Source organism: Carettochelys insculpta, chromosome 3 (genome assembly GCF_033958435.1).
Source record: "Carettochelys insculpta isolate YL-2023 chromosome 3, ASM3395843v1, whole genome shotgun sequence".
NCBI lineage: Eukaryota > Metazoa > Chordata > Testudines > Carettochelyidae > Carettochelys > Carettochelys insculpta.
Genome location: NC_134139.1, coordinates 73,009,287 through 73,036,993, shown reverse-complemented (window position 1 = coordinate 73,036,993; position 27,707 = coordinate 73,009,287). Strand labels below are relative to the sequence as shown.

At 48.5% G+C, this 27,707-nt stretch overlaps 1 protein-coding gene across 13 annotated transcripts in view; it reads left to right on the top strand.

Annotated features, from left to right (window-relative positions):
• The window catches only part of RYR2 (ryanodine receptor 2), a 975,983-nt gene that overhangs the window by 539,324 nt on the left and 408,952 nt on the right, over positions 1-27,707 (top strand). For all 13 annotated transcript variants that reach the window (XM_074990102.1, XM_074990110.1, XM_074990109.1 and 10 more), the window contains 6 exons: positions 1,067-1,275; positions 4,701-5,053; positions 10,920-11,034; positions 15,910-16,070; positions 22,633-22,792; positions 23,053-23,139. In XM_074990102.1, the coding sequence (XP_074846203.1) occupies positions 1,067-1,275; positions 4,701-5,053; positions 10,920-11,034; positions 15,910-16,070; positions 22,633-22,792; positions 23,053-23,139 (1,085 nt within the window). The remainder of the gene's footprint in view (positions 1-1,066; positions 1,276-4,700; positions 5,054-10,919; positions 11,035-15,909; positions 16,071-22,632; positions 22,793-23,052; positions 23,140-27,707) is intronic.

The following is a 27,707-nucleotide window of genomic DNA, read 5'->3' as shown; positions in this document are numbered from 1 at the left end:
CCTAATACTGATAACAAAATGTCGATATTACTGGATGAGAATAGCATCAATTTTGAATTTAAAATTTCAAATAAAGGCTAGTGTGGAAGTGCCATGTTCTTAAAGTAAATTTAATAGCCTCCAGAAGTCTCCTGTCTCACAAAGCTATGCGGTGACCCTTCATGTGTAGCTGCTTCTTTTTTCACTGCTCTCCATCCAGGTGCACAGGAAGAAGGTCACAGGAATCCCACAAATTTTTGATTGAATTAGAATTAGAATTAGAATTTTACAGTGCCCAGGCCTGCAAATATAAAGGTCCAGATGCACCATTGATGGAACCAGGCGGGGGTGGACAGGGCTGATAGCATAGCTGCCTGCTGCTGTGCCAACATCTGCAGAGGACACATGCACAGGGAACCCAGACAGGTTTTGGGGAGGGCTGAAGGCACAGCTGCCCGCTGCTACACCAATGTCGCCACCAGACATATGGCCGACAGAACCAGGCGGCAGTGGACAAGGCTGATAGCACAGCTGCCCACTGCTATGCCAATGTCTGCAGAGGACATGTGACACAGGGAATCTGGGAGGGCTGAATTCTGTTACTGGGGCTCTGAATTCTGGGGCAGTGCTTTGCATTCTCGGATTCTAATATGAAACACCCACAAGCAACAGGAGCTAAAGCACTGTGGGATAGGTACCCACAATGCAGTGCTCACACAGTCGAACTTGCGTAGGGCAATGGGAATGCGGAAACTTGACATGGAAAAACAGTGGGTCAAATTTAAAGAAGGTGTGTGGACACTTAAATTCAAATTCATAAGAATGAGAGTAAAAAATCAACTTTATTAAATATTGAGTTTATCTTGTACTGTAGGTGCAGTCTTAGAGAGGCTTGTGCTCCGAACAACAACAGAGATGTGCTGCTTGCTGATGTCTGGGAGGTAGCATGTACACTAGTACTGGGGTTTGTCCTTTTTCTGTTTTAGGCATTTTTATCCTTTACCATTCTGACTGGATTATATTAAGAAAACAAAAAAACTTCTATACTGTATGGGATGCCTGAATTCTTTCTTTTCCTTTTGGACAGGATTTATACCTGTGTGCAGCCTGGGCTTGTCTCAAGTGGGAAGAATGAACTTTGGCAAAGATGTCAGCACTCTAAAATATTTTACTCTGTGTGGCTTACAAGAAGGCTATGAGCCTTTTGCTGTTAATACAAACAGAGATATTACTATGTGGCTGAGCAAGAGACTCCCTCAGTTTTTCCCAGTGCCACCAAACCATGAGCACATTGAGGTTTGTGTTCTACGTTAACGTTCCCTGGTAATTCTCCAGGAAATTGTTTTAATTGAAGAACTTTATGGTTAACTTGCTGCGTTTGCTATTTCAGTCTCCATCGGTGTCAGCATCTTACTTGCACTCTCTCCCTGGTAAACTACGATTGTAGTTCAATGAGAGCATGGTAATTGATTCTTTCAGCCAATGAGCATTCTTTTGGGAGAGTAGGAACATATTAAACTAACTAAATAAAATCCTACGTTAAATTTGCAATGTTGAGCTCTGAAAAATCTAAAAGTTACAGTTTAGTTTGCTTCTCCAAGCCCTTTGTGCAAGTACGTTATGAAACATCTTTAATAATATTGTTTTTAATGTTGAGATTCACAAGTCAGCTAGGTGTTACAATAGATTGAAAATGGGATGGTGCTTGCCCTGCCAAAAGGGCTGGGGAGTGGGCTTGATGACCTCCCGAGGTTCCTTCCAGTTCTGTGAGATGTGTATTTCCAGCTATTTTGTGGGGAGGGATAGCTCAGTGGTTTGAGCATTGACCTGCTACACCAGGGTTGTGAGCTCAATCCTTGAGGGAGCCAGTTAGGGATCTGGGGCAAATAGATATTTTAGTATTTAATGCTGATCAAAGCAATACCTAAATACCTGTACAAATATGGATCTTAAGGTACTGAATGACTTAGTTTCTTATGAAAGTTTTACCTTTTATCGTAAGGCATATGCACAATGGAGCAGAATTAGGATGCCTTGGTAACCTTCATCTCTAGTATTTCCTAATTTAACTTCTGTGACCTCGCCTTCCAATCCTAAATATATTTCATGTTCTTTAAGTATGGACTGTAATATATAAAGACACTTCAGAGTTCTATATGTACTGTTGCTGACTATGCTCCACAGGCACTTAAATATTGGAACAAAAATTCTGGTCACCTTTTGAAGCTTGCACTGAAATACGATAAAGGCCTGAAGTAAAAACCCATATATCAAAGGCTTGATCAAAGGCCTAAGTCACAATGGCCAAGTCTTTGCCAATATTAAGCAAAGTTAAGCTCTGAGCAAGAAGCAGACTTTGCTAACAGAATTTGGCATAAACAGGGTTACTGGTATAAAACACTAAAAGGAGGGTTGTAACGAAACACTTCATGGAAAAAAAATTCTTGGTACCAGAACACTTCCCACAAATAACAGACATACTGAACCAGGTCCAAAGCAGGATCTAAATTGACAGCATGATATCCAACCCTTATGTACAAAGTATATAAGGTACCTTGGATGGTAACCTTATACGTCAGGAATATGTCTACACTAGCCCCAAACTTCGAAATGGCCATGCAAATGGCCATTTCGAAGTTTACTAATGAAGCACTGAAATACATGTTTGGCACCTCATTAGCATGCGGGTGGCCGTGGCACTTCGAAATTGACACGGCTCATCCAAACGGGGCTCCTTTTCGAAAGGACCCAGGCTACTTCGAAGTCCCCTTATTCCTATGAGCAGATGGGAATAAGGGGACTTCGAAGTAGGTGGGGTCCTTTTGAAAAGGAGCCCCGTCTGGATGAGCCGCGTGTCCGCAAGCCACATCAATTTTGAAGTGCTGCAGCCGCCTGCATGCTAATGAGGCGCTGAATATGTATTTCAGCGCTTCATTAGTAAACTTCAAAATGGCCATTTGCATGGCCATTTCAAAGTTTGGGGCTAGTGTAGACACAGCCCAGGAGGGATATATAACTTGTTTGTGCCTAAGTATAAAGTGTAACCTAAGCGGGAGGTGTCTTTATTCAGCCAAGGGGGCAGAGTTGCATTCCTGGCACTGACTGAGCTGCATTCATAGTCACAGGCACACATCGCTAGTTGCCCAGCCAGTTTTGTGGCATTTAACAGCCACACTTACAATTTGCAATATTGTACATTTCAAGGCTACAGTATTTGTCCTAGCCTTACAAATTATATTACTTATGTTTTCTACTATATTTAAATATTTTTAAATCTATATGGCAACCAGAGCGTTCACAAATTAAATGTAATACTCTAAGATCATGTGTTCAATAGAAATTCTGAATTATGTATGCACCTATGTGCTTATAAAAAGTTCTCAGATTTTGATTTTGTGTAATGACAAAAATCTGTACAAATACATGAAATATGCACAAATACACATAATCCATAGATATTCAAAATACATATAACTCTATAAAATTGAAATCCATTTTTAGCAGACAACATGAAAGGCATATCTGAGTGAAATAGAAACCCTCTCTCTATTGAATAGTAACAGAGAGTAAGCCGTGCTAGTCTATATACTATCAAAACAAAAAGCAGTCAAGTAGCACTTTAAAGACTAGCAAAGTAGTTTATTAGGTGAGCTTTTGTGGGACAGACCCACTTCTTCAGACCATAGCCAGACCAGAACAGACTCAATATTTAAGACACAGAGAACCAAAGCCAGTAAGCAAGGAGGACAAATCAGAAAAAGATAATCAAGGTGAGCAAAGCAGAGAGTGGAGGGGTGGGGCGGGGGGAAGATCAAGAATTAGATTGAGTTAGGTATATAGACGAGCCCCTATAGTGACTCAGAAAGTTCACATCATGATTTAAACCATGTGTTACTGTTCCGAATTTGAATATAAATGTCAGTTCGTCCACTTCCCTTTCTACAAAGGAGCGATAATTTCTTTTCAGTAACACACATAACTTGAGGTCATTGACAGAATGCCCCATTCCATTAAAATGTTGACTAACTGGTTTGTGGATCTGGAGTGTTTTGATGTCTGGTTTGTGCCCGTTGACCCTTTGTCTAAGGGAGTTAGAAGTCTGTCCAATATACAAAGCATCTGGGCATTGTTGGCACATGATGGCATATATGATGTTGTTAGAGGAGCATGAGAAAGTGCCCGTCATTCTGTGAGAAACCTGGTTAGGTCCAGTGATGGTATTTCTAGAGAAGATGGTATTTCCTCTCTCTATTGTAGTACATCAGAGCTTTTTAAATAAAAAGAGCTGGTGCTCAGCTGGCTTCCTGCTCTGCCCTCCCCACAGCCAATCCTGTGGATGGGGCTGCTGAGATGCTGGTACTCAGTACTGGCAAGTACTGGCACAAAAAAAACATTGATAATTACAAATGGTGTTCTTTCTCTCATGTCTGTGTCTTGTGTTTGAGAGTTATCATACTGGCCATGTTTGGCTTGTTACTGCAAAGAATAGTGGGAATAGTCATTGACTGTATACCAAGTTTATACATGATAAAAGGAAACAGTTCCATTCTCTTATTGATGAATGTACTTGCTCTTGTGACTATAGTGCATACCAATATTTAATTGTCTGCCATATCATTATATTTAATCATTTTATAACTCGAAAACATCCTGTATAATGCTAAGAATGAAAGGGGGAAAAACATTTGCTTTTACAATAAATGAGCTTTTATATTTGATAGGTAATGAGAATAGATGGTACCATAGACAGCTCCCCCTGTTTGAAGGTCACCCAGAAGTCATTTGGCTCACAAAACAGCAAAACAGGCATTATGTTTTATCGCTTGAGCATGCCTATTGAGTGTGCAGAAGTGTTCTCCAAAACAACAGCAGGAGGATTGCCAGGCACTAGTTTTTTTGGCCCAAAGAGTGACTTGGAGGACTATGATGCTGATTCTGATTTTGAAGTTCTGATGAAGACAGCTCACGGCCACCTAGTGCCTGATAGGACAGAAAAAGAAAAAGAAGCTACAAAAATGGAATTCAATAACCATAAGGATTGCACTCAAGAGAAACCTTCACGACTTAAACAAAGGTCAGTAACATATTTAATGTTTTTTTCCCAATATGGTGGGTTGGGTTTTCTTTAAACCTTCAAGAAAGTAACACTTTAAATATCTCCCCATATCACCTAAAAAAGTTCTCCATAGTGAATTTGTAAAGTAGTGCTTTGTGCTAAACTGATTTTCAGAAATCCTGAGTTCTATTCCCAGCTCTGCTTCTGACTCATTGCGTAACAATAGCATATCACTTAACCTCTCTTTCATCATCTGTTATATAGAAGAAACAAAAATCTGTAAAATAAGCCTTCCTGTAAGGGTATTGTGAACCTAAATACAGTCTTTTGACATTCTCAGATGAAAGGCACTCTAAAAGGACTAGAGGGTTTTCTGATCCTGTCTGTACCAGAAACTACTGGAAATCTCATTAGAAAGTTGTGCTCACAAGACTTCCTGCCAAGGCCAAAGATGTTTAGATGAGCTTGGTGAATACCTAAACTTCCGTGGTATTCTCCTGTGCCCCTATTAAGTAAGGCAAGAACATTCACTGTGCTATACCTTTATCTTCCTTATTTTCATAGGCAATCAAACAAGCCCTTTCCCTTTTGATCCATGAGGTACTCATATCTAAACAGAGTTCTCGACATATTACTCAAACCTTCCTCTTTTCATCCCCTTTCTACTTTTGGTCAACATGCAGCTTGTATCACGTATAATTCTATACTGTTTAGAACAGGGGCAGTGGATAAAATTTTCAGAAGCACCATGCTGACTTAGGAGCCTAGGTCAACTTTTATAAGTGACTAAAGAGACAAACTCATTTTAAAGTCAGTGGACCTTAGGCTTGCAAATGATGCTCGATAACAGGATTTAAGCTCTTACGTGTCTACATTATGAGATAAAATTGAGTTAAATTCAGTTAGCTTGAATTTACCATGTGACTGTCTTCAATGTAAAGACCATTAGATTGATTTTGGGTGCACTAATCTTGAGATTACAAAGCTGCAGTTAACTGACAGATATAGCATGAAGCTCGAATTCAGAAGTTTGATTAAATACCAGTGTGGAAGCACTGCAGTATTAGCCTTCAGAGGCATCCCGTATGTAACCCAGAATGCCCCTCTCACTGCTATGCTATGGCCACTGCTCTCCAGTAACAGGAAGAGCCTGAATTTCCAAGTGGGAGCACAGAGCCTTTAGATGTGGACTCATGTTAATGTGACAGCCTGAGGAATGGCTTCTTTCTTTCTGTGCTCTTAGCAGTGTAAGTGCATATGCCCATTCAAATAGCCCCTGTAGAGAGTTCGCACCTCCGTCTGTACACTTGCTGTTTTTTTCTGTGCTGCCTGGTGCCAGCCCCTGCCCTGCCATACCTCATGTCAACAAGGTTGTGCTTGCATAACACGCAGTTTACATTTTTGTGCAAAGCCCAAAAATTCCCTCCCTTAAGGGCACCACACAGTCTGGGCCTTTCCCACACTCAGGCACATGAAGTGGGTAGCCACAACCCAACCAAATAAAAGGGTGTGCCTGACATTCACGGCTGACAATGCTGCCAGTTATGCAGGAAAAAAAAGGTCTCGACTTTACTGCCACCATGGAGAAGTCTCCCCCAGGCGGTTAAGATACTGAGGGCTTTGTTGCTGCTGCTGTGAGGAATTACAGAATCGTAGCGCTGGAAGGGAACTCAGGAGGTCATCTAGTCCAGCCCCCTGCTTCAAGCAGGATCAACCCCCACTAAGTCATCCCAGCCAGGGCCTTGTCAAGCCGGGACTTAAATACCTCAAGGGATGGAGAATATACCACCTCTCTAGGCAATGCATTCCAATGCTTCACCACCCTCCTGGTGAAGTAGTTTTTCCTAATATCTAACCTACACCTCTCCCTCTTCAACTTCAAACCATTACTCCTTGTTCTGCCATCTGACTCCACTGAAAACAGTTTCTCACCCTCCTTTCTAGAGCTCCCCTTCAGGAAGTTGAAGGCTGGTATTAGATCACCCCTAAGTCTTCTCTTCTGTAAACTAAACAAGCCCAAATCCCTCAACCTCTCCTCTTAGGTCTTGTGCTCCAGCCCCTTAATCATTTTTGTTGCCATCTGCTGAACCTGCTCCAGCAAATCCACATCCTTTTTATAATGGGAGGGCCAAAAACTGGACACAGTATTCCAGATGTGACCTCACCAGTGCTGAATAGAGGGGAATAACTACTTCTCTAGATCTGCTTGAAATACTCCTCCTAATGAACCCTAGTATGCCATTAGCCTTCTTGACTACAAGGGTATACTGTTTATTCATATCCAGCCTTTCATCCACCATAACCCCTATGTCCCTTTCTGTTGTACTGCTGCTGAGCCATTCGGTCCACAGCCTATAACAAGGCTTGGGATTCTTCCACCCCAGGTGCAGGACTCTACACTTCTCCTTGTTGAACCGCATCAGATCTCTTTTGGCGCAGTCCTCCAATTTATCCAGGTCACTCTGGATTCTCTCTCTCTACCCTCCAACTATCTACCTCTCCTCCTAGTTTTGTGTCATCCGCAAACTTGCTGAGGGTGAAATCCAATCCCTCATCCAGGTCATTTAATAAAGTTGTTGAACAACACCGGCCCCAGAGCTGAGCCTTGCGGCACTCTGCTTGAAACCGACTGCCATCCAGATATTGAGCAATTGCCCACTACCCATTGGGCCCGACCATCAAGCCAGCTTTCTATCCATCTTATAGTCCAAGGATCCAAACCATATTTCCTTAACTTATGAACTAGTAGAACGTTGTGGGATACCATATCAAAAGCTTTGCTGAAGTCAACGTATATCACATCCACTGACTTCCCCATGTTGACAAAGCCTGTTACCTCGTCACAGAAGCTAATCAGATTGGTCAGGCAGGACTTGACCCTGGTGAATCCATGTTGGCTACTTTTGATCACTTTCCCCTCTTCCAAGTGCTCCAAAATGGATTCCTTGAGGATCCCCTCTATTATTTTCCTTGGGATTGAGGTGAGGCTGACCGGTCTATAGCTCCCTGGATTGTCCTCCTTTCCTTTTTTAAAGATGGGCACTTTGTTTGCCTTTTTCCAGTTTTCCAGTATCTCCTTCAATCTCCAAGAGCTTCAAAGATAATGGCCAAATTTTCAGCAATGACATCTGCCAATTCCCTCAGTACCCTTGGGTGCATTAAATCCTGACCCAGGGATTTGTGTACATCTGGTTTTTCTAGATAGCTCGGAACTTGTTCCTTCCCCACAGATGGCTGCCCTCCACCTTCCCATACTGCATTGTCTAGGACCATCGTGTGGAAGTTGACTTTGTCTGTGAAGACTGAGGCAAAAAAAGCATTGAGTCCTTCAGCTTTTCCTACATCATCTGTCATTCGGTTACCACCATCCAGTAACAGCCCCACACCTTCTTTGATAACCCATTTATTGTTAACATGCCTGTAGAAACCCTTCTCGTTACTCTTCACATCGCTTGCCAGCTGCAGTTCCAATTGTGCTTTCGCTTTCCTGATTACTGCCTGGCATTCTCCAGCCATACGTTTATACTTCTCCTTTGTCAACTGTCCACCTTTCCATATCTTGTATGCATCCTTTTTGAGTTGAAGCTAAGGATTTCCCTGTTAAGCCAAGCTGGTTGCCTATCCTGTTTGCGTGTCTCACTATGCAGTGGGATGGTTTTTTCCCATGCCTTCAGTAAGACTTCTTTAAAATACTGCTAGTTCTCTTGAACTCTTTTCACTTTTATCTCCGTTTCCCAAGGGAGTCAAAGTCTGCTCTTTTGAAATCAAGGGTCTATATGCTACTGCTCACCTTTCTTCCTTTTGTCTGGATTGTGAAATATATGATCTCATGGTCACTGCAGCCCAGGTTTCCACCCACTTCTATTTCTCCCACTAGCTCTTCCCTGCTTGTGAGCAACAGGTCAAGTTGTGCACAGTCTCTGGTTGGTTCCTTCAGCACTTGTAGCAAGCAGTTATCCCCAACATTCTCCAAAACTTCCTGGATTGTCTGTGTGCTGATGTATTGGTCTCTCAACAAATGTCTGGATGATTAAAGTCTCCCATGAGAACCAGGGCCTGTGATTTGGAAGCTTCACTCAGCTGCCTGAAGAAAGCCTCATCTATCTCACCTCCCTGATCTGGCAGTCTGTAGCAGACACCAGCTACAACATCACCTCTGTTGCTTCCACCTCTAAGCTTAACCCAAAGACACTCATCTGGATTTTCTCCCTCCATATACTGGAGCTCTGAGGAATCATACTGGTCCCTCTCATACAGCACAACTGTTCTTCCTTTTCTCCCCTGTCTGTCCTTCCTGAATGGTTTATGACCTTCCATGACCGTGCTCCAGTTATGTGAATCGTCCCACCAAGTCTCCTTTTTTCCAACCACCTCATACTTGTGTGACTGTGCCAGGGCCTCTAATTCTTCCTGTTTGTTCCCCAGGCTTCTGGCATTAGTGTACAAGCATCTTAGAGAAGGGGCTGATTAGCCCACTGTCTCCTCTTCACCCAGGAAACCCGCTCTATTGTTCCCTCCTCCTTCCCCACTTACCTCAGGGCTTGTGTCACTTTCCCCCGACAAACCTAGTTTAAAGCCCTCCTCACTAGATTTGCAAACCTGTCTCCCCTGAGGTTAAGATACTGGGGGCTTTGCTGCCATCACCACAGGGAAGTCTTCCCTGGTGGCTAAAGGGCTTTCTGCTGCTGCTGGGGAAGGAACAGCTCAACTGGTCATTTACTGACCCCCTGCCCTGGGCCCATACCTGGGCTTGCTGCTGCCACTGGGGAAAAGTCTCCCCCAGTGGCTAAGGGGCTTGCTGCTGCTGGGAGAGGAACATTTCAACTCTTCATCCAGTGACCATCCCCGCAGCACTTTGACCCATACCTGCCCTTGCTGCTGCTGGGGGAAAACCAAAACTTCCTTCTTTCCTACGCAGTCCAGGACCCAGCATTAAGACTCTTCCCAACACAAATATAATGTAGGGAGAAACCAAAAATTCTTTCTTCCTACATTCTTCTTAATGTAGGAAACACTCTGGGGCCCCTGCATTATTTTCAGGGATCACATTTCGGCGATGATAGGAGGTGGAATATTCAGTGGATGACCAGTTCAGAACACAGTTGTTGCACGGAAGCCATATTGTACACTGGAAAGCCAAAAGACCTTTCCATTAACAACATAATACATGGGGAAATCAAAAATTCGTTCTTCCTACGTTCCTCTCAAATTAAAAAGCATTCCAGGCCCCTGCCTTATTTTCAGGGATCACATTTCAGCAATGATGGGAGGTGAGACGGATGAACGGTGGAGAACACAGTCGCTGCACCCGTATTGGCAATCTAATGTGTGGGAAAACCAAAACTTCTTTCTTGTAATTTTGAGGGTCCCTGCATTATTTCCAGGGATCGACATATTTTAAGGGATTGGGAGGGGAATGATGAAAATGCAATGGGGGAAGATGACTTCAAGACCAGAGAGCATGCCCAGAATGCTACAGGGTTGAGCGAACTGTGGGATAGCTTCCCACAATGCGCTACTGCAAAAGTGATATTAGCCAATATGTGTGTGGCAGCAATGACTCAACTTTGTGGGGAGCACAGTGTGAAGTGAGGATGGTCAAAATCAAATTTATAAATTCCAGAATTAGAAAATCTATATGAATAAATTTGAATTTATCTTGTAGTGTAGATGCAGCCTCAGTTAAGATTGAAAATTATATCCTGCATTCTTCTGTAAAGCATTTATTCCTCCCATAGTTGATGCAAACCACAAATAACAGTCTGGACCCAGACGAATCCTTTAGGTTATGTATATTAGCAGAATTCTTGTGTGTCTATTGACTTGCTCAGAATTGATATAGATCGTGATTTTATTCTGTCCTTGCCACTTTGATGTGTTACAGGTTTATGCTAAGAAGAACAAAGCCAGATTACAGCACAAGCCACTCTGCACGGCTCACAGAAGATGTTCTGGCAGATGATAGAGATGACTATGAGTATTTGATGCATACTTCTATGGTATTGGCAACACACTGTTCCTATTTGCTTTTCTAACACTTGCTTACTTTTGTCAGTAGGAGTCTCAGGGTAGCCTCATTTTGAAATAAACTATTCCAGAAGAGCTATTCTGGAATAATTTACTTTGAAATAATGCTACTACACACAAAATTGTATTTAAAAATAGTACTTCGCTATTTCAAAATACAGTGTCTACACACAGTGGATACGCCCACACTACTGTGCGATTTTGAAAGGCGAGCTTTCAAAAGCAACCTCTTGAAAGCATGCATCTACAAACAAAAAGTGGATCAAGGTCACAAATTGCTCTTTTGAAAGACCTGTCCACTCTTTCAATAGAGAGTGTTCACACAGCCCAAGGTGCCCTTTCAAAAGAAAGGGTTGGGAAACGCCGTGGATGAGGTCACATGGCAAACAAGCCCTTCCAGGGGCTGCAGCCAGCTGCTCCCTTAAAGGGTCCCTCCCAAGCACCCTTGACCTGCACACACTGAGGGTTGCTTTGCCAGCCAGAGCACCACAGATACCAACCATGGAGTGGAGACACTTTGGGGAACAGTATAGATCCCCAGCAGCTCCCCAGTGTTCTGTCGGTCAATGCCATGGTCATCCTGCTAGCTATGTTGCTACTGGCCATCCTCCAGCAGCTCCAGGGGGTCCTCCTGGTAGCCACCTTCCTGTGGGCCACCCCAACAGGGCAACACCTGCACCCCCTCCCCTGGATCATCCGGCACCTGTGGGGCTACTCCACCTGCATGAGGTGGTGGGACTGGCTGGTGCTGGGGGACTTGGATGACGACCACTGGCTCCAGAACCTCCACATAGCAAAGCAGATGTTTCTGGAGCTATGTCACCGGCTTGCCCCAGCCCTCCAGCACCAGGATACTCAGATGTGGCCTGCACTCCCCCTGTAGAAGACAGTAGCCATCGCCCTCTGGAAGCTGGCCACCCCAGACAGCCACCAGTCAGTCGGCCATCAGTTTGGGGTGGGCAAGGCCACCATCCTCATGGAGGTAAGCCATTCTTTGGTCACACACCCACCATGAAGAGAGGGGAGGGGGATCCTGGGCAAAGGGCCTGAGGGGCCCTAATGGGCATGTTCGCCATCCACCCCATGCAAGACTTCACAGCAATCAATGTCGTCTTTCTTCGCTGGGTCATCTGTGTCAGGGACCTCAACATCATCCTCACAGGGTTTGCGGAGCTCAGCTTCCCTAACTTCTTTGGGGAGCTGGATGGGACCCACATCATCATCTGATGCCCAAGTGTTTAGGAAATCCTGGTTACAGGATGCAGGAGGGGACATACATCCCCCCTTGTGGGGCCTCCTGGTTGGGGACACAACCATGCCACCCCTCCATCATGGCCGATGTTGCCTATCCTCTGCACCCATGGCTCATGCGGCCCTATAATGCACGTAGTGATCCCACCCAGGCTGTTTTTAATGAGCACATGAACCAAGCCTGGAACACTGTTGAGTGGGCATTTGGGTGCCTGAATGGGCACTTTTGATGCCTCTTAACATGCCTGGAGACTGGCCTCCACAACTTGCCAGCTGTGGTGGGGGCATGCTGCACTCTCCACAATATTGTGGAGAGAAAGCGTGAGGTATTCATGCAGGGGTGAGCTGCGGAGGCAGGCCAGTGCTATGAGCAGCCAGCCACCACTCCATGCCACCAGGTGTACCAGGACGGGGTGCAAGTCAGGGAGGTCTTCACTTCAGGGCCTCATTTCCCCCTCTCCTAGGAACCCTCCACCCCAAACCCTGCAACCCCTCACCACCACTCCCCCACAGGCACCACACCGTTGACCCACCAGCACACAGGAAACAATGGTGATTGTAAATAAATTCTTTATCTAACTATTCAAACTATTTTTTACACCAGAAACTAAACAAGGAGGTATGTACAGGGGGGAATGGGCGGGGGGAACTATCTACAACATGTTGTGTGGGGGTGGGGGCACTGAACTTGGAGGGGGGTCGTGGAACAGGCATGGAGGGCTGTGAGCCATGCAGGGTCCAGAATCCTCATCAGGGCTGGGACAGGGATGGGACTATGGGGAGGTAGGGGACTGGTAGGGGTGTTGCGGCCACAAGCTCAGTGTGGGGGTGAGAAGGGTCAAGCTGGGAGAGAAGGGGCAAGGAGCATGAGCCACTGGCCAAGTGCAAGCGGGGTGGCTGGGCAGAGTTTGGGCATGAGCAGGGCATTGGGGCTATGGGGGCTGTGGGGGACCTGCAGGGTGGTTGCAGGAGGCTGGCATGGGAGCAGGAAGCTGGGACAGGCGGGTGGTCATGACTCAGGTGAGGGTGTCAAGAGCACCCAACACCAGATCCCAGGCCACCTGCTCCAGTGCCAGCCACTCCCACAAGATGGATTTTTGGTCCTGTGGGGTGGCTGTGTGGGCGGTGGTGGCATCCCGCACCTGGTGATGCCAGTGCATGGCCTGGCTGCCACCTTGCATGGGCGCAAGCAGTGGGGGTGCTTCAGCTGCTGTGGGGCTCCTCTGCCCATGGACAGGGCTCGGCCAGCCCCCAGGTGGTGAAGCTGTGGAGACAGAAGGGGACAGAGGGATGACCCATCAGTCCCGCAATCTGGGCCTGTGACTCTGGTCTCTGACCCCATGGCCCAACACCCACCCACACTCCCCCCTGTCCAATGGCCCAGGGGGCCTGTGGGATCCCAGGTGCTGAGGAGTCCCTGCGTGGATGGAGCATGCACAGACTTTGGTCAGAATACCCCCCCTTTACTCTCCCCAGCCATGCAGCCTGTGATGCTGTCCACAGGTGTGGGTGCTGAGTGCTGCATGTGGCTCCCTCTGGAGCCCAAGGAGTGCAACCATCCAGGGTGCATCCAGAGTGGGTCCAAGGGCCATATGGGTGGCCTGCTACCAACTGTGGCAGAGGAACTTGTGGGAGGCCTGGGTGGAGGTCCCATCACTGTAGTCCTTGTCATCATTGGTGGCCTCAGTGTCATGGCCTGTCTGCAGAGGGATGCTGGTGCCAGAGGGTCCTGGCAGGTTTTCAGCCCCAGTGTCCAGCTCTAGCCCAGCAGTGCCCAGCACCATGAGAGACCACCTGGGGCCCAAGGAGGTGGTTCAGCTTAGCAAACTGGGGCCAGGTGCCCGCCAGTGCCCCTGAGTGGCTGGCTGCGTCCTGAACCTGGCAGTATGCCTGCCACAGCTCCTAAATTTTACTGTGCACATGGTTAGCAGTGCTTGGGCGGTGGCCTTGGTTGACAGCTGTGAGAAAGCTGGTTGGGAGGGGGTTCCTGGGGGACATGGGGATCCTCGCCACTGTCCATGCTGTTGATGGGATGGCTGCTGTCCATATGGCTTCACTTAGGAGGGCTTGCTGCTGGAGGCTTGTGCTCTCCCTGCAGACAGCTTGCTCTCAGCTTCCTGCCGTAGGGTTTCTGGAGCCCTGCCTCTTTAAATGTGGCTGGACACAGAGACCATAGAGCTCCACTTGTGCTGGCAGGGGTGTCTCCATGGAGGACCACTCTTTCGAAAGAGCGGCCCATGGAGCATCTGCACATGTTTTCTTGCAAGAGAGTCTTTCGAAAGGGGACGCTTTTCCTGCAACAGGAATGGAAGAGCAAATTTGCAAGGTGGGCTGCATTCTTTTGAAATTCCTTCGAAAGAACTCATTTTGCGTGTAGCAGCTCCGCAGAGAATTCCAAAAGGGGTCCTGCTTTCAAAAGTACTTGCTAGTATACATGCAGCCTTAGAGCCTATTTCAAAATAGAGTCATTGGATGCACTATGGCTTATTTCAAAATAAACTCTATTCCCTGTCTTATTTACAGCACTTATTTTGAAATAAGTGAAGTGCTGCAGCCGGAAGTGTGCTAATGATAATGAGGCGCTGAATATTCATTTCAGTGCCTCATTAGTAATCTTCCAAATGGCCAGTAGCATGGCTATTTCAAAGATTTGTGCCAGTGTAGACACGACCAGAATGAGCTTTACTAATTTCAAAATGAGCCAACTGCTGTTGTGAAGTTATTTTGAAATAGTGGTTGTGTTGTGTAGATACTAGAATAGTTATTTCAAAATAATATCTGATTTTTTTAAAATAACTGTGCTGTGTAGACCAACCCCCAGTGAACACATTCATTTTTTTTGCCTTTTTCCCCCCAGGCTGTATTTTTTAGACAATTTTCTGCAGTAGTGCTGCATAGCAAAACTTGAGATCCCCACAATCATTCCATTTTGACCTGACTCCAGCTTAACCCAAAATCCAAAACAACTCCTATTTGATCAGCCATAGCTTGACTTGGATCTTGCTTAAAAGAACGTACATAAACAACAGTGTGCTACAGACAGAACAATGGCAGAATATGGCCCTTTTTTGAAAGAAGCTAGTCAAGCTCAGAGCTACTGAAATACAGAGATTTAAAGTGACAATTAAATAAATTATTCTGATTCAGAGTAAGAAATACTGAAGGCTTATTGAAATTAATGGGAGCTGTGTGCATGGATCAATGACATTATCCACCCTTTAAATATGCTCAGTTTACTGTTTCCAGTCATACAAATTCACCCATATCTCTATTCACCCTCTACTCAATGTACTGGGAACATACCCTCAATGTTTCTGTGTGTATCTTGTTAAACTAGGTATGCATCTTTTTTATCCCCTTTGTCTTCTGGTTTATGTCAGACCACCTTTTTTGCAGGGCATATCTTGCTTTGCACTTTCTTTCTTCCATTGTTCTATTAGTGAGTTACACTTGAATGATCATAAAAGCTAATTCATCTCTGTTAGATTGTGAAAAAACAAAGTAAAAGATTTTAAAGTATCAAATTTATTCTGAATCAAAATTACAAAATATAAATGAGATGTTAACACCATGGGATATTTTTAATGTATTGACAGTACTATTACTCAGTGAGAATATTTCCTGGGCAAGAACCTGCTAATGTCTGGGTGGGCTGGATTACATCCGACTTCCATCAATATGACATGACCTTTGACTTGGAGAGAGTGCGCACAGTTACAGTGACATTAGGGGATGAAAAAGGAAAGGTTCATGAGAGGTTGGTTCCAGTTATTTTTCTTTGTATTTGAATTGTTTTATACTTCATATGTATTAAACGGTGGCAACTGTATAAATTGAGAGTAGTGTGGTGTTATACTGATACGGGGAGGGTATTACTGAGGAGAATTGTTGCGAGTTCACGCAATGAAATTAATAGGGAGCAGATTGAAAACAAACAAAAGGAGGTACTTGTTCAAACAATGCCCGATCAATCTGTGGAACTCATTTTCAGGGGATATTGTGAAGGCCAACAGTATAATTGGGTTGAAAGAAAGAATTAGGTAAATTCATGGATGTTAGATCCATCAGTAGCTATTAGCCAAGATAGTCAGGGACACAATGCCACAACCCCTAAATGTCTGTGACCTCTGACTGCTGGCGGCTGGGATTAAACAGCAGGAATGGAACCGATGATGATTGGGTGTTCTGTTCATTCCCTCTGAAGCACCTGGCATTGACCAGTGTTGGAAGATGGGATACAGCGGTGCTCAAATGGGGATATGCAGAGATCTCTCAGAGGCTATATTTACTCATCCAGATATTTGCCTAGTATTACAGTAAACTACATTAAAAACGTTACCGAAGTCAGTATAAACTAAATTTCATACAATCACTTCTTCAAACTGCTCTGTAAACTATGCATTAACATGTAAGTAAAATAAAATAATTGGAATACAAATATTCTATAATTATGTGATAAATTGTTTACTTTTTCATTTTTCAGTACCAGTGTGCTGTGACACTTATGTTTTTATGCCTGATTTTGTAAGAAGGTGGTCTTTAGGTGAGGTGATATTTGGAGGCATGCAAGACATCAGAAGCCTGAAAGGGGTACAGTATTCAGGAAAGACTGAGAACCACTGGACGAGATGGACCAATAGTCTGACCAAAATAGTTGTTCTTATGGGCTACGTCTACACGTGCACGCTACTTCGAAATAGCTTATTTCGATGTTGCGACATCGAAATAGGCTATTTCGACGAATAACGTCTACACGTCCTCCAGGGCCGGCAACGTCGATGTTCAACTTCGACGTTGCGCAGCCCGACATCGAAATAGGCGCAGCGAGGGAACGTCTACACGTCAAAGTACCACACATCGAAATAGGGATGCCAGGCACAGCTGCACACAGGGTCACAGGGCAGGCTAGCGCTTCCGGGGCAACAGCTAGCCGCTCCCTTAAAGGGCCCCTCCCACATACACTCAGCCTGCACAGCACGCGGTCTGACGAGCCAGATAGGCACACAGACCCCGAGCGCCGCAGTTATGGATCCCCGGCAGCAGCAGCAGCAGCAGCAGCAGCAGCAGCAGCAGCAGCAGCTAGAGGTCCAGCCAGCCCTCCTGGCAGGAGCAGGGCTTGCCCTGGCTCTTGTCATGTTGGGGGCAGCTGAGCACCTTCCTGCCCCAGGGGAGGAGATGCCCCCGGGGCAGCAGGGCTTAGCCCCTACCCCTGCAGCACCCCGCTCCACCCCCCGCCTCACACGCCGGCGGCTGTGGAGCCACCCCACCAGCACCGACTGGTGGGAGCGCCTGGTGCTTGGGGAGTGGGACGACGAGCACTGGGTCCGCAACTTCAGGATGACCCGACAGACATTCCTGGAGCTGTGCCAGTGGCTCAGCCCCGCACTCAGGCACCGGGACACTGCCATGCGGCGTGCCCTCAGCGTGGAGAAACGGGTCGGCATCGCTGTCTGGAAGCTGGCCACTCCGGACAGCTACCGATCCGTGGGGCAGCAGTTTGGCGTCGGAAAGGCCACTGTCGGGGCCGTCTTCATGGAGGTAAGAGAACCCACAGGGGGAGGCCAGGGCAGAGCAGGGGGGCCAGGGCAGAGCAGGGCAGGCCAGGGGGGCCAGGGCAGAGCAGGGCAGGCCAGGGGGGCCAGGGCAGAGCAGGGGGGCCAGGGCAGAGCAGGGCAGGCCAGGGGGGCCAGGGCAGGGCAGGGCAGAGCAGGGGGGCCAGGGCAGAGCAGGGCAGGCCAGGGGGGCCAGGGCAGGGCAGGGCAGGCCAGGGGGGCCAGGGCAGGGCAGGGCAGAGCAGGGGGGCCAGGGCAGAGCAGGGCAGGCCAGGGGGGCCAGGGCAGAGCAGGGGGGCCAGGGCAGAGCAGGGCAGGCCAGGGGGACCAGGGCAGAGCAGGGCAGGCCAGGGGGGGCCGGGGGGGCCAGGGGGGCCAGGGCAGGGCCATGCACACCCTGCTCACCCCTCATTGAGGCTGTCCCATGTGCTTTCCCTGCAGGTCGTGCGTGCCATCAACTCCATGCTCCTGCACAGACTCGTGAGGCTGGGGGACCCAGATGCCACCATTGCCGCCTTTGCCACCCTGGGCTTCCCCAACTGCTTCGGGGCTCTGGATGGGACCCACATCCCCATCCGCGCCCCGGACCACAGCGGAGGCCGATACGTGAACCGGAAGGGCTACCATTCAGTCGTCCTGCAGGCCTTGGTGGACAGCCGGGGACGGTTCCAGGACATTTACGTGGGCTGGCCTGGCAGCACCCACGACGCCCGGGTTTTCCGCAACTCGGGCCTGTGCCGCCGGCTGGAGGCGGGGACCTACATCCCCCAGCGGGAGATCCCTCTGGGGGACACCACCATGCCCTTCTGCATGATTGCGGATGCGGCCTACCCCCTCCGGCCGTGGCTTATGCGCCCCTACACGGGCCACCTATCCGCCAGCCAGGAGCGCTTCAACATGCGCCTGAACCGTGCGCGCCAGGTGGTGGAGCGCTCCTTCGGCCGCCTCAAGGGACGATGGAGATGTCTCCTCACCCGCCTGGATGCCAGCCCCAACAACATCCCCCAGATTGTGGGTGCCTGCTGTGCCCTGCACAACCTTGTCGAGAGCAAGGGGGAGACCTTCCTTCAGGGCTGGGCCGCCGAGGCCGGCAGGGCACACGTGCAGCCACCTGCTGCCCCCAGTCGGCAGGTGGACCCAGAGGGGACCCGGGTCCGGGAGGCCCTGCGGGCCCACTTCGACAACCAGGCCGCGGGGTGAACTCTGCCCAGGCCCCCGACTGCCCGCCCCTTCCTCCCCCACACTCCTGCCTCAACGCCCACACCACCATGGGGCACCCCACCGCCCCCCCCCCCCCCCCTTGTCCAGGAGAAACGACAGATCGAACTTGTGGGTGAACGTAAATGTTTTCTTTGGCTGAACCTGTTTTTTTTTTTGAAATAGAAAAATATACACATGTGAAAGGGAAAGCAAAAAGGAGGGACAAACATGTAACAAAAGCAAGATGGGCACAAATAAAACTATGTACAACAATAAACTCCAAGCAGGGTGCGCCATCCACAAAAGGAAACCAAAAAGCAGGGAGGAGAACGGGGAGAACTATTTACAGGGGGGACGGGGCAAGCAGGGGCAGCATCCACCCACCCAGTCCCCAAAGTCTGTCCATCGGGGGGGGGGCCACGTCCCGGACCCCTCACCCCCTACAGGCCCCCAGTGGGCGTTCCCGGCCGGGAGCTCCGGCGGGCCTGCAGTCTGGTCCGCGGCTGGGTGGGAGCAGGCTCCACCAGAAGATATCGGCGCCGGCGAGTCTCGGGTGGCTCCAGGGGTCCCTCGGCGCGGTGGCCCTCGCGGGGAGGTGGTGGGGCGACGGCGGACGGGCCGGCGGCGGCTGCAGCAGCTGGTGGTGGGGCTGCAGGAGCGGCCATGGCGGGCGGTGGCGCGGCTGGCGCGGCATGGGGGGCCAGGAAATCAACCAGGCGGTTGACAGTGTCCACCAGGGCCCCCCATGACTCGCGGCGCCAGGCCAGCGCCTGCTCCTGCAGCCGGATGTAGTGCTGCGACACCTCCAGCTGCCGCTCCGACACCTCCAGCTGCCGGCGATGGATGGCCAGCAGCTGGGGGTCTGTGGCCACCGCCGGCAGTAGGCGCGGGGTCCGCCGTCTTGCCCTCCGCGGGGCCGGTGGTTCCTCGGCCGGGGGGCTTCCCTGGAGCGAGGGTCCCGGAGGACTCTCCGGGACGACCGACGCCTCGCCGGCGCTCTCTTCCGGTCCTTCGGATGGTGCCGGTGCAGGTGCAGGACACAGGAGAGGAGGGGGGAAAGAAGAATGGAGACAGGCGTTAGTGTCGTCCCCGAGCCGTGGCCTTTGTCCCCCCCGCCCTGTGCTGCAGGTTCCCCATCCCCGTCCCCGGGAGATGCTGCTGTGATGGATGGGGTTCAGGGGTCCCCCTGCCCTGCAGCCCGTCCCCTGGTGGGAGCGACTCTCACTTCAGCCCGCAGGGTCTGAGAGCAGGAGAGGTTTCTTAGGCCACAGCTGGCCAGTTTCTGGCAGGAGTGACAGCACCAGCTGTCGGAAGAGACAGTCCTTCCAACTCGTCGTGGGGAGAAGACCCCAAGGGGGGGCCCCTCTGCGATGCAGCTTTCCCCCTCCTCTGGCTGGCTGCCTACCAGCTCTCCCTTCCCCTAGCCTCTACCTGTGGCCCCCGCCCTCGCCCCCCAATTCCAAGCCAGCTCGGCTCCTCCCTCCTGTTTGTTCAGGGCAGAGGTGTCACCTGCCAGCTGTAGCGCCAGGATCCTCCTTTGGCCCTGGGAGCTCCTCGGCTCAGGTGGCTCATCTGTAGCCTGGGTCTCCCTTTGGCACTCCCCCCACTCCATCGCCTGCTGGTGCTGCGGGGTGTCCCACCCCCTCCGCCCGGGGGCCCCTCGAGGTTCCGCTCCCCCCTGGCCTGGGGATGGGGCAAGGCACTGTCATGCAGGGTGGCGGGGGGCAGGGGCTGCTGGCTGCAGTGCTGTGAGGGCCCTGTCCCTGGTGTCCTTGGGGCCATGGCCATGTGAGCGTGTGGGGGGCCCTGGACACATCTCTGTTCCCCCCGCCCCTCCAGCCCCGGGGTATCCACCAGAGAGGGGTACCTACCTGTGGGTCCGCTCCCATGGTCCGGAGATCCCCGGGGGTCGGAGGCCCTGCTGCTGCTCCGGGATGGCAGGAGGAGGATCTGCAGGCTGGAATCAGTGGAGGAGGAGCCCCCCTCCTCCTCCTCCTCCTCCCCCTGCCGTGATGTCCCGGGGATGGCCTCCAGGGGGGACCCCCGGGGTGCGGGGCTTACCTCCGGGCTGGAGCCCGGCTGCAGGGCCTGCTGGGGCTCGTCAGCCGAAGTGTCAAGGGTGGCCAGAGAGGGGGAGGTGTGCCGGGAGCCCAGGATGTCCCTGAGCTCCCTGTAAAAGGGGCAAGTGACTGGGGCGGCCCCAGATCGGCTGGCCGCATCCCGGGCCCGGGAGTAACCCTGCCGCAGCTCCTTCACCTTGCTGCGGACATGGTCAGGAGTGCGGGCAGGGTGACCCCGGGCAGCCAGGCCGTCGGCCAGCCGAGCGAACGCATCCGCGTTCCGTCTCTTGCTCCCCACTACCTGGAGCACCTCCTCCTCGCTCCAGAGCCCCAGCAGGTCCCGCAGCTCGGCCTCCGTCCAGGAGGGGCCCCGCTGCCGCTTCCCAGACTGCTTGGTCCTCTGGCTCTGCTGGCTGCCCTGGCTGCCCTTGGGGGGGGTCCCCTGGGGGCGCTGGGGGGGCTGCTGGGCAGCCATGGCTGCTGCAGGGGCTGAGGGCTGGGCAGGCTCTGCACCGCGTGTGCAGACAGGAGCCTGCACGTTCCCTCAGCCTCCTGCAGTCAGGGCGGGGGAGGGGCCCTTTAAGGGGCCGCTCCACGCGGCCACCAGTGAGCTGCGGGGCTGGAGAGAGCGTCTCTCAACCCCCCAGCTGATGGGTGCCATGGAGGACCCGTCAATTTCGACGTTGCGGGACGCGGATCGTCTACACTGTCCCTACTTCGACGTTGAACGTCGAAGTAGGGTGCTATTCCCATCCGCTCATGGGGTTAGCGACTTCGACGTCTCGCCGCCTAACGTTGATTTCAACTTCGAAATAGCGCCCGACGCGTGTAGACGTGACGGGCGCTATTTCGAAGTTGGTGCCGCTACTTCGAAGTAGCGTGCACGTGTAGACGCAGCTATGGTGTTCTTGTTTAAAAACAAGTGGTATATGGGTATAGTACTATATAATTGAAAGTAAAATAGCTGATGACAGGTAAAGTTGAAATAGAGTTTCATCACCAATATAATTCACCTGTTTTGTATCTCCGCTGCCAAGAACGAGTGGAATAATTGCCTAATCAAAATTATGTATTTTGAAAAATAGAAGCAGCTCAGCCTTTTGGGGGAGCTTCATTTATTAAAGCCTCAAGCCTGCAAAGTTTTGAGTTTGTGAAATAAAGTAAGAGCAGTCTCTTATTATAATTCTGGTTCTTCCCTCTTTTCAGGCCAGAAACAGGCTGGCTGTTTTCATGCTTTCACAGTATTTTTGCTTATGGTCCAGGCTGGTTCTTGTTTTATCAGAAACAGTTTGGACAATCCATGATGTGAAATTCTGGCCTTATTGCTATCAGTTGGAGTTTTGCTATGAATGAGCCCAAGATTCTGCCTAAGGAGCTAATACAATGTGCCAGGTTTATCAGTAGTTTGATCATTGCAACAGTGACTTTTAATTTAATAAAAAGACCACAACAGTACTGTCCCTTACAAGCTCACATGCTGTCCACAAATGTATCTCTTGAACTTCAGTATCAAACGCAGCAACTGCTATATGGTGTGTGCCGGAGAGAGCATGAGCCCAGGACAAGGACGCAACAACAATGGACTAGAGATTGGCTGCGTGGTCGATGCTGCCAGTGGTCTGCTAACTTTCATGGCTAATGGCAAGGAACTGAGCACCTATTATCAGGTATGTATTTGTTTAGTTTTGTCATCTCATCCAGATGAGAAAAACTAGTAAATTCAATTTTACTCACCTCATTTATTAATAAGAAGAGAAGGAAAAGTCCTTGCTTCTGAAGTGATTGTGATCTTCTCTCCCCTCTGTATCCAGTTACAATCTTGTAGAGTTCCCCTGCAGTAGTTTGCACTTGTAAGCACAAGGGATAGATTTCTTAGCGCTGATGGCTCTAATATGTTCACTCACTGGTTATTTCTTTTTGTGATTAGGTTGAACCAAGTACTAAGTTATTTCCTGCAGTCTTTGCGCAAGCTACAAGCCCCAATGTTTTCCAGTTTGAACTGGGAAGGATAAAGGTAAGTAAGACACACTCATTTGTTTCCCTGTAAGTTTAGTTGCTATATCAGGTAATACTTAATGCTCTTTAGTTGAATTCAGTATGGGCTCGTCTACACTAGCCCCCTCCTTTGAAGGGGGCATGTAAACATGCTGGATTGGTGAATAGCAATGAGGTGCTGTGCTGCATACACAGCACCTCATTAGCATAATTCTTGCCAGGCGAACTTCAAAGTTGCTAGCTTTGAAGCAGCGGCAAGCAGTCAAGCTGTTGGCACTTTGAACATTGTGGGACTAAGGGAACTTTCAAGTTATGTGGGTACTTCAAAGTGCCTATGGCTAAACTGCTTGCTACTGGTTTGAAGTTAGCAACTTTGAAGTTCACCCAGCGAGAATTGTGCTAACGAGATGCTGCATATGCAGCACAGCACCTCATTGCTATTCACTGCTCGGGCTCATTTACATGTCCCCTTTGAAGGATGGGGCTAGTGTAGACAAGCCCTATGTGTTGGGCATGTTATTGTTGGTGCACTTGTTTGGCATGACATTTTGTAAGGCACGTATTTTGGTAGTTGCCTGCAAGTAGATTTGGACATTTGATCCTGTGGGAGAGGATAAAGCAATGTTGATATAATTACATCTGAGAAGTTAAATATGTCCAAACTGTAAGTGCATTTTTTTAACATATCCATCTATTTATTTACACAATTTATTCTTTGGATCATATCATGTCTTCTCTGAAGCCATCACGTGTGATATGAGCATATAAAGTTGTCACAGCTAAAATCATAGAATCATAGAACACTAGGACTGGAAGGGACCTTGAGAGGCCATCGAGTCCAGCCCCCTGCCCCAATGGCAGGACCAAGTACTATCTAAACCATCGCTGATAGACATCTATCTAACCAGTTCTTAAATATCTCCAGTGATGGAGATTCCGCAACCTCCCTTGGCAATTTATTCCACGGTTTGACCACCCTGACAGTTAGGAACTTTTTCCGAAAGTCCAACCTAAACCTCCCTTGCTGCAGTTTAAGCCCGTTGCCTCTTGTTCTATCCTCAGAGGCCAAGAAGAACAAGTTTTCTCCTTCCTCCTTATGACTCCCTTTTAGATACCTGAAGACCACTATCATGTCTCCCCTCAGTCTTCTCTTTTCCAAACTAAACAAGCCCAATTCTTTCAACCTTTTTTCATAGGTCACATTCTCTAGACCTTTAATCATTCTTGTCGCTCTTCTCTGGACCCTCTCTAGTTTCTCCACATCTTTTTTGAACTGCGGTGCCCAGAACTGGACACAATACTCCAGCTGAGGCCTAACCAGCGCAGAGTAGAGCGGAAGAATGACTTCTCGTGTCTTGTTCACAACACACCTTTAATGCATCCCAGAATCATGTTTGCTTTTTTTGCAACAGCATCACACTGTTGACTCATATTTAGCTTGTGGTCTGCTATAATCTCTAGATCCCTTTCTGCTGTAGTCGTTCCTAGACAGTCTCTCCCCATTCTGTATGTGTGAAACTGATTGTTCCTTCCTAAGTGGAGCACTTTGCATTTGTCCTTATTAAACTTCATCATGTTTACCTCAGACCATTTCTCCAATTGATCCAGATCATTTTGAATTATGACCCTATCCTCCAAAGTAGTCGCAACCCCTCCCAACTTGGTATCATCTGCAAACTTAATAAGCGTACTTTCTATGCCAATATCTAAATCATTGATGAAGACATTGAACAGAACCGGTCCTAACACAGACCCCTGCAGAACCCCACTTTTTATACTTTTCCAGCAGGATTGAGAACCATTAAGAACTACTCTCTGGGTACGGTTATCCAGCCAGTTATGCACCCACCTTATAGTAGCCTCATCTAAATTGTACTTGCCTAGTTTTTTGATAAGAATATCATGATAGACCATATCAAAGGCTTTACTAAAGTCTAGGTAGACCACATCTACCGCTTCTCCCCTATCCACAAGGCTTGTTATCCTATCAAAGAAAGCTATCAGATTAGTTTGACAAGATTTATTCTTTACAAATCCATGCTGGCTGTTTCCTATTACCTTACCACCTTCCAAGTGCTTGCAGATGATTTCTTTAATTACCTGCTCCATTATCTTTCCTGGCACTGAAGTTAAGCTGACTGGCCTGTAGTTTCCTGGGTTTTTCTTATTTCCCTTTTTATAGATGGGCACTATATTTGCCCTTTTCCAGTTTTCTGGAATCTCTCCTATCTCCCATGATTTTCCAAAGATGATAGCTAAAGGCTCAGATACCTCCTCTATCAGCTCCTCGAGTATTCTAGGGTGCATTTCATCAGGCCCTGGTGACTTGCAGACATCTAATTTTCCTAAGTGATTTTTAACTTGTTCTTTTTTTATTTCAACTTCTAGCCCTACCCCTTTCCCACTAGCATTCACTATGTTGGGCATTCCTTCATCAGACTTCTCAGTGAAGACCGAAACAAAGAAATCATTAAGCATCTCTGCCATTTCCAAGTTCCCTGTTACTGTTTCTCCCTCCTCACTGAGCAAAGGCCCTACCCTGTCTGTGGTCTTCCTCTTGTTTCTAATATATTTATAAAAAGCCTTCATGTTTCCCTTTATGCCTGTAGCTAGTTTGAGCTCATTTTCTGCCTTAGCCTTTCTAACCTTTCTCCTGCATTCTTGTGTTGTTTTCCTGTATTCATCCTTTGTAATTTTTCCTTGTTTCCATTTTTATACAATTCCTTTTTTATTTTGAGATCGTGCAAGATCTCCTGGTTAAGCCAAGGCGGTCTTTTTCCATATTTTCTATCTTTCCTACACAGCGGGATAGTTTACTTTTGGGCTCTTAATAATGTCTCTTTGAAAAACTGCCAACTCCCCTCAGCTGTTTTTCCCCTCAGTTTTGCTTCCCATGGGACCTGACCTACCAGCTCTCTGAGTTTACCAAAATCTGCCCTCCTGAAATCCACTATCTCTGTTTTGCTGTTTTCTGTTCTACCCTTCCTTAGGATTGTGAACTCTATGATTTTGTGATCACTTTCACCCAAGCTGCCTTCCACCTTCAAGTTCTCTACCAATTCCTCCCTATTTGTTAAAATCAAATCTAAAACAGCTTTCCCCCGGTAGCTTTTTCAACCTTTTGGAATAAAAAATTGTCTCCAATACAATCCAAGAATTTACAGGATAGTCTGTGCCCTGCTGTATTAGTTTCCCAACATACATCTGAATAGTTGAGGTCCCCCATCACCACCGAATCTGGGGCCCTGCTTGACTTTGTTAGTTGTTTAAAAAAAGTCTCATCTACCTCTTCCACCTGGCGAGGCGGCCTGTAGTAGATGCCTATCAGGACATCACCCTTGTTTTTTACCCCTCTTAGTCTAACCCAGAGACTCTCAACATGTCCATCTCCTACGTCCATCTCCACCTCAGTCCAAGTGTATACATTTTTAATATATAAGGCAATACCTCCCCACTTTCTTCCCTGTCTACCCTTCCTAAGCAGGCTGTACCCTTCAATACCAACATTCCAATCGTGTATTATCCCACCAAGTTTCTGTGATGCCAACAATGTCATAGTTGTATTTATTTATTAGCACTTCCAGTTCTTCCTGCTTATTACCCATACTTCTTGCATTTGTATACAGGCATCTAAGATATTGATTTGATCTTGTCTCCCTGTTTTGCCCTGACCCTCTTTTTACTCTGACATTGTTGCCCATGCTGCCTCCCATTTCTGACCCATCACCCAGGTTTCCATGTTTTCCACTTACCTGTGGGCTTTGCTCCCCTGCCCCCGTTGAACCTAGTTTAAAGCCCTCCTCACTAGGTTAGCCAGTCTGTGTCCAAATACGGTCTTTCCCCTCCTCGAAAGGTGAACACCATCCCTGCCCATCAGTCCTTCCTGGAATAGTATTCTGTGGTCAAAGGAAGCCAGGCATTCACCTCTAGGATGCACCTGTCTCTGCCTGGGCCCCTACCACTGACAGGCAGGATTGAGGAGAATACCACCTGTGCCCCAGACTCCTTCACTCGTGGCCCCAGAGCTCTGAAGTCACTCTTGACCTGCTCAGCATCATACCTCACAGTGTCATTAGTGCCCACATGGATGAGAAGCATGGGATAGTAGTCAGAGGGACTGATGATCCTCGACAACGCCTCCGTAACGTCTTGGATATGGGCCCCAGGCAGGCAGCATACCTCCCAAGATGAAATGTCAGGGCAACAGATGGACGCCTCCGTCCCCCTCAGAAGAGAGTCCCCGACCACCACTACTCTATGTTTCCTCCTCACAGTGGTGGCAGCAGACTTCCCAGCCTTGGGGGTACGAGGCGTCTCTTCTGCTGTACGGGGCAATTCTTTGTCTCCTGTATCAAGCACAGAATGCAAACATGATGAAAGAATCTCTTTTCTCTTGAGAAAAGTTCATAAAATAACATTTTTCTGTAGTGTGATTGAGTAAGGTGCTATTCACATTGGGAAAGGGACTGTGCACTCGTACGTGTCGCTTTTGCAAATTTGGTGGTTCTCTGTAGCTTTCATTACTTCACTCCATAAATATGGCTATATTGTGTCATTCTCTAGTGAAGAAAAGTTCTGATTGGGTGG